Source organism: Metopolophium dirhodum, chromosome 7 (genome assembly GCF_019925205.1).
Source record: "Metopolophium dirhodum isolate CAU chromosome 7, ASM1992520v1, whole genome shotgun sequence".
Lineage (NCBI taxonomy): Eukaryota > Metazoa > Arthropoda > Insecta > Hemiptera > Aphididae > Metopolophium > Metopolophium dirhodum.
This window is the reverse complement of record NC_083566.1, coordinates 6459793-6474222: the sequence shown is the minus strand read 5'-3', so window position 1 is coordinate 6474222 and position 14430 is coordinate 6459793. Positions and strand designations below refer to the sequence as shown.

At 27.4% G+C, this 14430-nt stretch overlaps 1 protein-coding gene across 1 annotated transcript in view; it reads right to left on the bottom strand.

The window, feature by feature from the left end:
- LOC132948342 (dynein axonemal heavy chain 7-like) overlaps positions 1 to 14430 on the bottom strand; it is a 34127-nt gene that overhangs the window by 2193 nt on the left and 17504 nt on the right. The window contains exons 28-47 of the mRNA XM_061018769.1: positions 14266 to 14382; positions 14067 to 14207; positions 13845 to 14003; positions 13471 to 13700; positions 12435 to 13411; positions 12139 to 12367; positions 11907 to 12060; positions 11053 to 11186; positions 10776 to 10967; positions 8532 to 8937; positions 7987 to 8169; positions 7713 to 7896; positions 7484 to 7635; positions 7253 to 7402; positions 5977 to 6128; positions 5536 to 5912; positions 5262 to 5464; positions 4406 to 4625; positions 3174 to 3325; positions 2546 to 2683 (exon numbers count right to left, since the gene is read on the bottom strand). Of these exons, the coding sequence (XP_060874752.1) occupies positions 2546 to 2683; positions 3174 to 3325; positions 4406 to 4625; positions 5262 to 5464; positions 5536 to 5912; positions 5977 to 6128; positions 7253 to 7402; positions 7484 to 7635; positions 7713 to 7896; positions 7987 to 8169; positions 8532 to 8937; positions 10776 to 10967; positions 11053 to 11186; positions 11907 to 12060; positions 12139 to 12367; positions 12435 to 13411; positions 13471 to 13700; positions 13845 to 14003; positions 14067 to 14207; positions 14266 to 14382 (4650 nt within the window). The remainder of the gene's footprint in view (positions 1 to 2545; positions 2684 to 3173; positions 3326 to 4405; positions 4626 to 5261; positions 5465 to 5535; positions 5913 to 5976; positions 6129 to 7252; positions 7403 to 7483; positions 7636 to 7712; positions 7897 to 7986; positions 8170 to 8531; positions 8938 to 10775; positions 10968 to 11052; positions 11187 to 11906; positions 12061 to 12138; positions 12368 to 12434; positions 13412 to 13470; positions 13701 to 13844; positions 14004 to 14066; positions 14208 to 14265; positions 14383 to 14430) is intronic.

Below are 14430 nucleotides of genomic sequence, written 5' to 3'. Positions count from 1 at the left end.
CTCCACGATAACTCCTGGTCGAGTTTCATATCCACCAACGTGGTAGAGATCTTCGAATAGCAGGTATTATGCAATATAATATATAATAATATTAGATTATAATGTAACTGCTATGATTGACCAAACATTTTTTTGACCTAACCAGAATTAATTTTTTTATTTCATAAGATTATGTTTGTTTTATTATCCATTTAGGTTTTAGTCTTGCAGTCTATATTTCATTATTAGGTACCTATATTTTATTGCACTGTTTTTAACTTTGGCTATCTTTAAACAATTTACATTTTATAAGCTCTGATACTCTATGTATAATAATACTGTATAGTCCCTCGGGTAGTCATTATTTTAAAAATGTTTGACATTATATTATTGTTATACTGTTGTAGTGTTGTCTTATTATGACGATATTATATGATATATTATTTTCTGTCGACTGAAGACTGTAGCACACAATTATTGCAAACTGTCTTAATTTCCCCTAGCGTACTAACCAACGTTATAAATATATATATAAATTCAGACGTCTAATGTAACCACAAAATAATATATTTTATCAATAAATTTTGAATTCTGATTCGTCAGATAATCATAGATAATAAATAAGCACCTACTTGATGTATTTTGTAATTATTGTGGTTTTCTTATAAAGCTATTTCTACTTTTTTCATTGTGATAAATATATCTGTTTCTAAACATAGATTTATTGATAATCTATTTCCCAAACGTTTTTTAGTGAACACGTTATTTTAGATTCTGAGCGAAGCGATGAATGTATTGATTCTACAATGATGTGTGTTTTTTTTTTTATTTTTTTTTTTATTTTTGTGTCTGTCATCACCTTTTAGGACAGTAAAAGTGCTTGGATTTTGTTCAATAGTAACTTTTCTGATAGGAAAGTGAATCTAGTTGGTACTTTGGGGGGTCAAAAGTAAAAATTTCCCAGTAGTTTTCACAAGCGACGTGAAAAACAAAAGAAAAATTAAGGAAAAACGGGAATTTTTACGCAAAATCTGTTTTCGAGAAAATCGATTTTGGTTTTTGGTGTAACTCTAAAACAAATGACCGTAGGGACATGAAATTTTGACTGAATGTTTATATTAGCATTTTCTATACACCATAAAATTTTGAAAATATTTTGACTCTTTTTGAGCTGTTTCCGGACATTTTCAGTTTCCATTTTTTTTAGTTTTTTTTTTCTATAAATATCAATAAAGTTTTATCTGTTGATTAAAAAAGCTTGAAAATTTAATAGAAGGCTCCTAGGTTATTGTTTCAAAGGCAGATGAAAAAAATTAAAAATCCTTAGTCACAGTTTTTAATTATAAGCATTTAAAGTTCAAATTTTGACAAAATACGGAAAAATCACGAAAAATCGCAAATTATTTTGAGTTGAGAATTCATAAAAATTTTTCTTTTTAAATCTAAGATTTGAAAATGTAATATAAGATTACTCATAAGTTTGTCTACCTTTATCAAAAAAAAAATGTCTAGAAGAAACGTAAATTAAATTTTTATGAGCGTCTGAAATTTATATTTTTACAACATTTGATATTTACTCGATTTCTCATGTAACAATTTTCTTATTTTATTGTAATTAAAAAACGAATGACTGTAGATACTTGAAAATTTCACTGCATGCTTATATTAGCATTTTCTATACACCATAAAATGTTGAAAATATTTTGACTCTTTTTGAGCTGTTTACGGACATTGTCAGTTTTCAATTTTTTTAGTTTTTTTTTTCTATAAATATCAATAAATTTTTATTTGTTGGGTAAAAAAGCGTGAAAATTTAATATAAGGCTCCTGATATATCGTTCTAATAGCAGTTGAAAAATATTAAAAATACATAGGCACAATTTTTTTTTATAAGCATTTAAAGTTCAAATTTTGACAACATTTATCAAATTTATAATTTATTAATTATTTTGTGGTTAAAAATGTATAAAATGTTTAACTTTTATGGCTAAAGATTGAAAATTTAAAACAAGGCTCCGAGTAAATAGGTTATATATAAATTACTTTATTCACAATAATATCATCAAATATACTTGGTAAAATCATAGACAGACTGACCGTTTTCGCTCAGAATCGTTTTTCTTATACAATGATATTATATCATTGAATTCAAATTTAACACCATCCATTACAGTGACCCACTTGTAACCTACTGTACAGCAGAGCGACATCCACTTATCCACCTTTTTTTTTTTGATGCTAAATTTTGTCGAAATATCTTATTAATTATTATTCAGTACAAAATATTTAATTAAATCTTATAAACATCCTAGGAAAAAGATTTTAATTATAAAAATATTTATACTTTTTAATATAGTAAAACATTAGCAGTTAGATATATTATTATGTATAGATTTATAGGTTCTAATTTATTTTTGTTAGTGTGTCCCATATAATAGATGTATAATAGCTTTATTTTTATAAAAGTTTTTCGAAATTTACTACACTTATGCAGAAAAAAGGCTATACACGTTGACAGTTATAAAATATTATCTAGAATGTAATGTAGGATAATAAGAAGACATACTTTATAATCAAACGTTAGTAAATCAATCGGTATCTTATATTTTCTGGCAAAGTTCTGTTGCGTTCCAGTCAAAAAAGCTTGCGTGAAATAAAATCCAGACAACCAGAATAATTTTGGAGCACCGTTATCGTACCATTTCTAAATATTACAATGAATAATTTATTATTAGCAATATGAACTAGTAACAACTATAATGTGTTATTTATGATTCATATTTTTAAATTGTGTCAATTATTATTCTCTAGATAGTGGCTGTAAATTAAGCATTATAAATTTAGACACTGTACCTATAATAGGTACCTACCTAAACACCTGAGTGCTTAGGTATGTACGTACAACATACCTATTCTATTCAGATTTTATGAAATATAAGTCGGGCAGAGATAAATTAATAATTGTTACCGTTATTGGTTTAGAGTTATACCCTGTGTAGGTTTAATTATATTAAATTATAATATTTTTAAAATGTTCAAACGTAATATAGATTATTGTTAATAGACATAAGTAATATTTTAGATTGATCGGAGCTTTTTTCTTTGTTTTAAATTTACTATTTTACGTAATTGGTTTTTGACTGATTTATTGATAAGAAATCAGATTTATATAATACGAAAGCTAATAATCTAACTTGCAAAAACGCCATTCTCTGTAAAAAATCTTTCACATAACTCCCCAGTGGTTTTAAAGACGGATAGGAATTTCTTGCCCAAGTTGTCGGAATTTTTCCATTTATGATACTCTGACAAAGTTCTTCCAGTTCATAAGATATTAATATTAGACCTAATAAAAAAAGTAAACACATATTATTATTCATGTAGTTTTAGAGTCAAAACGTTGATTGTATTTTGTGTTGTTTCAAAAACCAATTTTTTATGCGTTTAGTGTGTTCACAGCAATATTGATACAAGTAGATCATTATATTTTATTGTTATCTTGTTTAATAAAGAACAATACGTAGGTATATAAGCATTATGGTTTAGTGAATATCATAATTCATAAGTAATGATTAGGGCTCGGATTTTAAAGCATAATAAATAACAAAAAAACCACAAAATTGTTTTAAAAAGCAAAAATGAAGCATATTTATTTTTAAAAAAAAGCAAAAAGTAGCATGACCAAAAATTAACATGAATTAGTTATAAAACTGAATAATGACACTTTTATTTCACAAAGTTTGCAATATGAAATCGATCCATCTGTTTAAAAAAATTCTTCACTAAATTCTAAAACTAATTTTTTTAAAAATGCATTTGTTTTAACTTTTTACATTTTTATAAATTACAACACTATAAAACTTTTTTGAACTGGTCGATAACGAGTACTGAGCGTAGGTTCTACAGGCTATATACTGCAATAGTCGATAAGCTATCGACCTGTAGGCTGTCTGTAGATCAATAATCTACAATAAAATCTATATTTATATTATACATAAATATACAATCAAGCCGATAACAAAAACTATAATAATCCAATATAATCCAATATTTAGTCCGTATTCCGGGTTTTCACATTTCTTATTAATTAAATAAAAATATTTTTAAGTGAAAACTCTCACTTCAAATTCCACAGCTAGAATAACTGAAAAAAACAATAAAAAAGCAAACAAAGCATTTACACAAAAAAAGCAAAAATAAAATCGTTTATTTGGAATCAGAATTACGTGAAACGAATTTATGTATAAAAATTAGATTTATACCTTATATTTATAAAAAGCATTTGCTTTAAAATCCGAGCCCTAGTAATGATCAACAGTGGATCATTAGCATATATTATAACAATTTAATATTTAAATATTTTCAGTAGGTACCGTATCGTAATTTGTTATAGGTACACTTTTATTTAATTAACGCTACGACATACCTTTGATAGCTTTTTGGACATTAATTAGACTTGATGTTATTACGTTCAAAAGATTATTGAACCGTCCCATTTCTTGAACCAAAACTGTGTTCATAGACTGATTGTAGGTAGTAGGGTATTTTTCTAATGCAAGGACTGTGTCAAAAGGAATCGGAAGTTTATTTAGAACATCTACAGCAAATATAATGATAAGTTCTTCTGACGATATTCCTTTTCCTTCCTTTGAACTTTCCATATTCTATATTTTGCATGCGTTTAACAAGTATAATAAACCATAATAATATAATCATTACCATATTCATGTATAATGATGAATGAATAAATATATTTTCGAAATTTATACGTTATCTTCCTAACAGTATTCTGAATCAGAATCAGAGAGTAATATGGTATATTAAAATAAAATTATCGATTTAACAATTGAAAAACCCAATAATCATAACTGCAAATAATAATAAAGGATTAGGTATAGGTTAGTAAATGGTTTTATTTTTCTTAAAAAAATGAAATAAATTAAAATGTTATAATTTATAACTTATCAGTAAATACAATTATGGAATAAAATTGTTATGACTGAGATAATGCTTGATATATTTATTTGTACCTACTACCTACTTTGAATTTATATGTTATAAATTGTAATGTATTATACTAGTATGTACCTATCGGCTATCTTCTTATTTACTATAAAACAAAGATAAAAATAAAACAATAATTTATAACCTATACCTATGTACAATTTCAAATTTAAGTATTTAATACCAATTTATTAACAACCCGTTATTATGACGGTTTGAAAAATATTTTTCCGATAATGTTTTTATGGTATGATCAATATTCAATGTTCGTGAATTACAACATTTTTGACACTATTGGTGTACGATGTACATACCTGAGTACTGAGCACAGAAGTAAGAAGAATGTCAGATTCTTGTTGTTCTTTAATGAGATCTGCATTCTCGTTCATACCAAATATGCTAGGTCGAGTGATTGAAGGTAGCTCTTGAATGTAATCCACGAATTGATCGTATTGTTTCCAATTTGGGCAATAATAAGTTCCTAATTACATATGATAACGAGTTGAGCGAGACACGTGAAATATATCTATTACATATTATTCTTAAATTTACCAGATTTATCAAATCTATAATTTTTATATTTGACGATTTCTTGCGTATAGAATTTGTTTAGAAACGTAATTAGACACCTTCGGTCCCAGTCGTCGGTTACACGGCCACCGTAGTTGCATTCACCAGTCAAATAACGCAAAGCTTCAAATTGAATCTTTGAATACTCGTTCAGGAAGTTTTGTAACTGAACGACGCTAATTCTGAGGTCAGTCTCGTTGAATTCGTATGGCCGATTCCATCCGATTGGACCAAAATGACGCCGCTCTTGTATCAGAGCATGGAAGAAACAAAGCCCAAAAAGCATCTTTTTGAAATGACTGCCTTGTTTACAGCCTTCAAAGAATTCTTCGCTTACAATCGGGTCACTTGTAAACGATCTACACCGAAAGGTAGATAGTCAATTATGATGTTTCTTAAATCAATATAATTAAATATAAATACCTGTAAAGGTTGGCTCGAAGTCCTTTAGGCGGTTCATTTGTAATTTTTATACTATTTTGTAAAACCGATACAGGAAAGTACTCCACAGGATATGACGTCAACCAAAGTCTAAACTCGGGATGAGTGTGCTCAGCAGTGAAGCTTTCGCATATCTAATAAAATAGACAACTGCTAAAACTTTTCCAGTTAAATATATTTCATCTTTTAGTTTATTTGAAAAGTTAATAAATAGTAAGTGAAGAAGACAAGTTTACGAAGTTTCATTTACGAACCATTGATTGTTGGTTGTATCGATGCTTTTTTAGGCTTTTGATTCGAACTGATTTTAGGGTCTCTCACACTATGGTCAGGTCCTTAATATAAATTTAAACCTAACTACTCCATCTTACTATCCAAGACCTAATCGTGTCTTTCAAAAATGAGGTTTAAGTGAGGATGCTATAGAGGGGGGGGGGGGGGGTTATCTAGTCGCTTCACACTTCACCGGATATGCCTAGGTAATCCGGTTAAATTAATATTAGTTATTTTCCTATTTAAATTTGAACATATACTATTAATAAATAAAAATATGTATAATTTAAAACTAAATTGGTTTTCTGAAAATGTAGTGAATTATTTTTAATTTTATTGAACTTATAGTTACAGTATGAACTACTTATGAGATACCTTGAATTACTTTTTTAAGCCTCAGCTAAAAAATTGATTATTCTATACATTTTTAAAATTACGAAATTATTTGTACATTTGAGTGATTTTGACGAATTTTGTCAAAGTTTGAACTTTAATAATGCTTATAACAAAATATCAACATCGTGCTTATGTATCTTTGATTTTTTTAAATAGCTATAATAACAATTTATGAAAAAACCTTTATTTAATTTCCAAGCTTATTAACCGACCAAAAGTTTTTATTACTTAAGTTTTTATTATTTATAGAGAATAACGTAAAAAAAATAAAAACACACACGTCATTGTAAAATAAATACATTAATATTACTCTAATTAAAATCTAAAATTTTAAAATGAAAAAAAAAGTAAATTGTATATAATAATATTTTACAAAATAATAAATAACTTTGCTCAAAAGTAATTTTTTTATATTTATATTTATCTTAATAATGAACTATAAATTGAAATAGTAACTAGTACTTAAGTATAAACAATAAATTATTATTTTGTCAATATGTTTTTTGCTTTTTAAATAATTAAATTCAATGAAAATAATAGTCGACTATAGATTGCAGTTAGATTCGATTAATTAAGTTAAAACAATTACCATTTCAAGTTGTGACATCCAACTTTTAGCTAAATGACAATTTTGTAACAATACCCAGTTACCCATTCTTGTAGCTTCAATGATAAGTCTTGAGGCAATCGGCCCTTGTCCTTGACCTAATGATAACGCTGATAAACGGGTTGAAAATCCCTGAGTAAAAACAATGAAAACTATGGTAAATTGTATCAAGCTTATAAAATATGTATTATATTATTATGTATAGAAAAATACCAGTTTTTCTGAAAATTTTAACAACATTGCAGTTGGGTCTGCTCCAGGTGTCAAAACAAAAACTAATGGAGTTAAACAATTGGAGTCATCAAAAATTGTTTGTAAATCAAATGGCATGGGAACTGTAAATTTGTGATCCAATACTGATTCGTCTGTTATAAAATATATTTATTACATCAGATATTTAAAACCATTTACCATCTACGATTTGTAATAATAATAATCTTACTAGCAACAAAATATTGAACAGCTGGTATAATTTTATCATATCGAAGTAAACGTATTATGAGACATTTTTGAAAATAATTTAAATGTTTATCCCATGGATCAGGAAAAGTTGCCAAATGTGGTTCCAATGAATCGTAAATTTCTTTCCATTTATTCGTGTTGGTTTCGAAATCCACTTTAATATTCTTTAAATATAAAGTTAATTTTTTAGTACAATTTTTTTAATACACATAGGTATAATTAAACGTTAAAAATAAGATTTTATAAAATATTACCTTGAATTTGGGAAGATTTTCAAGTCTACATAATTCGTCCCAGCTTTTATTCTGTAACCAACTGATCTGATTTTTGTACGGATTATCTAAACTAATTCCACCTGTAAGGAAGAATATCCATTCATCCATGTCCAATTCTTCAGATAAATTAATAGCCATAATCAACGATAATAATAACTTGTCCTAATAATAATTAATGATTATTAAAACTAAATGACTAAGTATAGACAAACAAAATTAACCTTGTTATTTTTTTTAATCATAAGTAATACTTATCTATTATTTGTAAAGATATAATTTAAACAACATTTGATGCATAACATATTATAATATTGTATTTATACAACAACAGTTAAATATTATATTTTTAAGAAAAATATGTTAATTGTATAGTTAATACATTATTAGATTACTAAGTTATAAAATGTAAATTATATTGTTAAAATCAATTTATATTAGTTTAAAAATGACCATATTATATATTTCATTTGCTTGTATATATTTTGATTATAAAACTAAAATATTAAGTTATCCGTAAAAATTACTTTTTCGAATAAACTTCTGCATATGTTAACATATAAGGAATATGTAAAATATTTCATTAATTCATTTGTTCGATCTTCGATGTTTATACGTTTAACGCTATTTTTGATAGCTACACTGAATAAATGTATAAACCACGCTAGAGAATATTGATACATGGGGTCAATATTTGCCAACGTATCAATGGTGAAAAATAGTTTAGTTGAATGTGTGGCAACAATACGGTATTGTTGCCTAGTTTTGTCTATTATTCGTTCAGTGATTTCAGATTCTGCTTGTTTTTCTTTTATTTCGTTTGCTAACGTTTTTGAAGAACTTAATATGGTTACAGCGCCTTCGTCCTCCAAAATATTTCCTTCAGTTGAACTCAGGACTTCCAATATTTTATCTTCAATATCTTTTAAGGATCTAAAAAATATGTTTTATTTATATAATATGTAAGATGTATTAAAGTTGATAGGTATGTAATGATTTGATTTTGGGACAGTGTAAAAATTCAAAAAGCTTTTGCATCAAATAAATAAATTGGATGTTGATCACACATTTTACTCAAGTGAGTTATTTTAAATATTTTAGTAAAGTTTCTAGAGAAAAGTGTAAAAATAAAAAAAGGAAAGTAGTAATGTATTGTAATTATTTTTCAAAATTTTAATTATTTTTGACCATTTTAGATTCTGAGCGAAGCGATGAATGTATTGATTTTACAATGATGTGTGTTTTTTTTTTATTTTCGTGTCTGTCATCACCTTTTAGGACAGTAAAAGTGCTTGGATTTTCTTCAATAGTAACTTTTCTGATAGGAAAGTGAATCTAGTTGGTACTTTGGGGGGGTCAAAAGTAAAAATTTCCCAGTAATTTTCAAAAGCGACGTGAAAAACAAAAAAAAAATTAAGGAAAAACGGGAATTTTTACGCAAAATCTGTTGTCGAGAAAATCGATTTTGGTTTTTGGTGTAACTCTAAAACAAATGACCGTAAGGACATGACATTTTGACTGAATGTTTATATTAGCATTTTCTATACACCATAAAATTTTGAAAATATTTTGACTCTTTTTGAGCTGTTTCCGGACATTTTCAGTTTCCATTTTTTTTAGTTTTTTTTTCTATAAATATCAATACAATTTTATCTGTTGAGTAAAAAAGCATGAAAATTTAAAAGAAGGCTCCTAAGTAATTGTTTCATAGGCAGATGAAAAAAATTAAAAATCCTTAGTCACAGTTTTTATTTATAAGCATTTAAAGTTCAAATTTTGACAAAATACGGAAAAATCACAAAAATTAGCAAATTATTTTGAGTTGAGAATTCATAAAAATTTTTCTTTTTAAATCTAAGATTTGAAAATGTAATATAAGATTACTCATAAGTTTGTCTACCTTTATCAAAAAAAAAATGTCTACAAGAAACTTAAATTAAATTATTTTTATGAGCGTCTGAAATTTATATTTTTACAACATTTGATATTCACTTGATTTCTCATGTAACAATTTTTTTATTTTATTGAAATTGAAAAACGAATGACTGTAGATACTTGAAAATTTCACTGAATGTTTATATTAGCATTTTCTATACACCATAAAATTTTGAAAATATTTTGACTCTTTTTGAGTGGTTTACGGACATTGTCAGTTTTCAATTTTTTTAGTTTTTTTTTTTATAAATATCAATAAAAATTATTTTGTTGGGTAAAAAAGCGTGAACATTTAGTATATCGTTATATCGATATATCGTTCTAATAGCAGTTGAAAAATATTAAAAATACATAGGCACAATTTTTTTTTATAAGCATTTAAAGTTCAAATTTTGACAACATTTATCAAATTTATAATTTATTAATTATTTTGTAGTAAAAAATGTATAAAATGTATAACTTTTATAGCTAAGGATTGAAAATTTAAAACAAGGCTCCACGTAAATAGGTTATATATAAATTACTTTATCCACAATAATATCATCAAATATACTTGGTAATATCATAGGCTGACTGACCGTTTTCGCTCAGAATCGTTTTTCTTATACAATGATATTATATCATTGAATTCAAATTTAACACCATCCATTACAGTGACCCACTTGTAACCTACTGTACAGCAGAGCGACATCCACTTATCCACCTTTTTTAAACTAGTTATTTATATTTAGTGATAAATATTATAAATTATACCTATGGACATTATACACTTCTGTGGACAATTTGTTTCTTGATTGATTGAAGAATTAATAATATACTAGAATTTAATTACTTACTTGGCATTTTTAGCACCTTGGATTATCAATTCATTCTTTACAGTTTCTAAATCAGGTCTATCTTTAGCTACTACTTCACCTAGTAATTGATCTTCCAGGCCAATAGGTGTTATCATAAAATTCAATAATACCACTTTTACAGCTATTTCTGGTAAGTAATGTGGATTTTTCAATTTAGTTGTTATATAAAACCTTAAAAGACATAACATTATTAAAAAATAATTATTTATATAAAAAAAAAAAAAAAATACAAAATCATGTAAGTCAATAAGGATACCTGAAATTGGGATTATATTCAATGATGGAATCGCCTAATGTTAGGCAGTAAGTTCCACGAGTTAAAAATATTTGTTTTAATAATACAGGGTCTAATATAGGATCCAATTCTTCATAAATGTTTTCTAATAAAACCTAGAATGTATTAAACATTAAAATATTTTTTTTTTTATTTTATGATATATTTTATATTAGAATAAAATGTTAAATGTAGTAATTACATATTTTACTCTAAAATTAGGATGTGTGAGGAATTATAAAGATAAGTTTGTTAAAATACTGATGAGATATTGAGATAGTGTAAGGAATACCATCAAATGATTATATTGTGATAGCTGGTGACATGAATGCCCATTTAGGAAGTGATAGGCCAGGGTATGGAGTGTACATGAGGAAAGGCGATGAAAGAGCAGTGTGGTACATGGAGGGAAGTATAAATTAATTTTGGAGGAGCACATCAAGTGTCATTAAACCACAGCAGTTGATATTCTTAATGAGAGTAAAGGTAGTATGCTGCAGAATAAATACATGTGGTGATGAATTAACCTAACCTAACCATGTGGTACGGGAAATAATATTAAGGAAGAAAACTCAGTTTAGAAAATGGCAGAAAGTTTGAACCATATAGGAGGATAGAGGTTACACTCAAAGGTAGTGAGAGTGGCTATGGAATTAAATGTTAAAGAAAAGAGGGGAAAGGAAGACTGAAGAAGATATGGGTTAACGACTAAGGAATGATATGAAAATACACATGGAGATGTAGAACAAGATTGGCTGATCTCATAATATATTTTGGATAGAATTTTGAAAGGTGAAGAAGAAGAAGAAGAAGAAGAAGGAGTATATATTTTATACTGGTTGGCCACTAGTGATGGCATGCTCCAAGACAGTAATATAGTTGGACGAACTAAAGCGTATTGTGTTTAAAGAGTTTTCCATTTCCATTGTCTTAATCCATTTATTTGCCTGTCCTTGTGGATCAATCATTAAAGCCGACCGTCTAGCATTCCTGAAGAAAAATAATTAGAAATTTAGAACACAGATGTTTAGTTTTATTTGTTTGTATCAAATTATGCAGTTTACTTACATGACAATAATGCCATTATCTATAGAAAATAAATCTGTAGGCAACCCAGCTACATTCCAAGCTCTTATTACGACTGGCTGTCCAAGTATTGCACTTAATTGAAAATCTTTAGAACATACAATTTTATTTTCGAGGATTTCTTTCACCCAATCTTTGATCTGATTGCTTCTGTAATCCATTGTGAATGGACCTAAGTATGCAATAATACCGGAACTTATTAACAAGTCACCTGAAATGGAATAATTTAGGTATTTATATTTATACTAATCGAGCTTTTAAAGATTATGTTGACATACCTGTAAGGTTTAAATATCTTTCTCCGAGATCTTTGGCCATTTGCTCCCATCGTTGTTTTTCTCCTCCTAATCCACCTATTAAATCTTCAGCTCGTATCATTTTTGTTTGTACTTCATCAGCATTATCTTGTAACTTTGCCATTTTTCGTTCATTTTCTTCAAGGTTTTCTTGCACGAGTTTCAGTTTCATTTCAACCTCTTTAAGCTGTGAACGTTTTTCTTTAAGTTCATCCATCGCGTTATTATACATAGATTCTGCTTCAGCTAGAGCAATTCTTTTTGGTCTTATCTCTTTTGCCACCTTGTCATAACTAGATATTGCTGTTACCCATTTACATAAGCCTTCCGCAGCAGTTGAAGCTTTTTTAATTAGTTTTGGTTCAAAATCTGGGTTTGTAAGATACTTTTCGTTGATAACTTTCATCACTGCATTTGGTATATTATCCTTATCAAAATTAATGAGATGTTCTAAAAACTTCATGTCATTAAGTAATTTTTTTGATGGTCCCCAATAATCTTCCACCTTTTTTCCAGTGGATGGGTCAGGAATTTTGTCAGGTTTTACTTCCTTTATGATGCAAATAGTTTCCATGACCAATTTAACCCCACTAGGAGGATTTTTCATGGATTTTACAAATGTCATATCACCAGGAGTCAATGTATTTAATGCAGCAAGAGCAGCATTCAATACAGGTTTTGCAGCTTCCATGTGAGCTTCACACTCGTCCTTTATTTCTTGTGCTTCGGCTGCAGTTATTTGTGCCTTTTCTTCGTCTATTTCAATGTTTTGTTTAACTTTTGATATTTCTATATTTTCTTTTTCTATTTTCAGCATAATTATTTTTACCTTTTTAGAAGCAGCTATTATTTCAGGTTCTAAATATTTTAGTTCTTTTTGCAAAATTTCTATATCGTCAGCTGCGTTCTGCAATCTTTCTAATCCAACTTCGTACCGACGTTTTGCAGTAATTATTTCTCTGTTATGAAATAATACATTATAGATCACTATAATATTGTTTTAAAACTATTAACTTACAATCGTTTTTTACTTAAAACATCTTTAAAAGTGTTGATCATTTCTAAGTAAGAAGTTGGCGTTACATAAGTTCTACGTTGTAATTTAGCATTAAATTCTACAGACAGATTTATAGTTGTTATATGAAATTGTTGACACATTTTAATACTAACATTGCGTTCATGATCTGTTAGTTCAACGTCACTTAAAAAACTTTTAGCTACAGCTATTAAAGCATCCGATGGCCAAGTCTAAGATGAAATAAATAATTTTATTGCAGTTAAATTTGTATTCATATACTTATAAGGTATAATGAATAAATGATAATATTTTCAAAAGAACATCATTTTAATGCATATAGCCAAGGTGAATAAACGCGTAACTTTGGTTTTTACCTGAAACCAGTCAATGGTGCAACACTGCACAAGTGATGGAAATTGCCTTATTCTTGTTCTAAGGCCATTGCCAATTGGACTAAATGCCAACGACACGTGCAGTTGATCTCGCACAGTTTGAATAAATAAATTAAATAACCCGGTTAAACTACCATCAGTCTAATTGAACGTAGTATTTTTATTATACATTCATTATTTAAATACTCAATAACTGTTAATTACTTGTAAAGTTTTGTCACGTTGTTTATCTAGTTCACGCATTTTATCACAGATCTCTATTTTTTCATCCATAACAAATAGATTAGGTACTTCTCCTGAATTTAGTAAATTGTTTATGTCTTCAACCATTCCTTCATTTTTTATCTATACCAAAATCGTTTTTTTTTTATATCCGTATTATATTTTATTATAATTTATTTACTTCTGAATCCGTAAACAAGAATATAACATTTTGATCAAACGCAAGAGTAGCTTGTTTAAATATATTTTTCAAGTCCTCATGCCATTCATTTACTCCATATAAGCGAGTTAGTTTTATCTAAGTAAAATAATATTATATTTCAACGACGAAGAAGCACTTAATTTT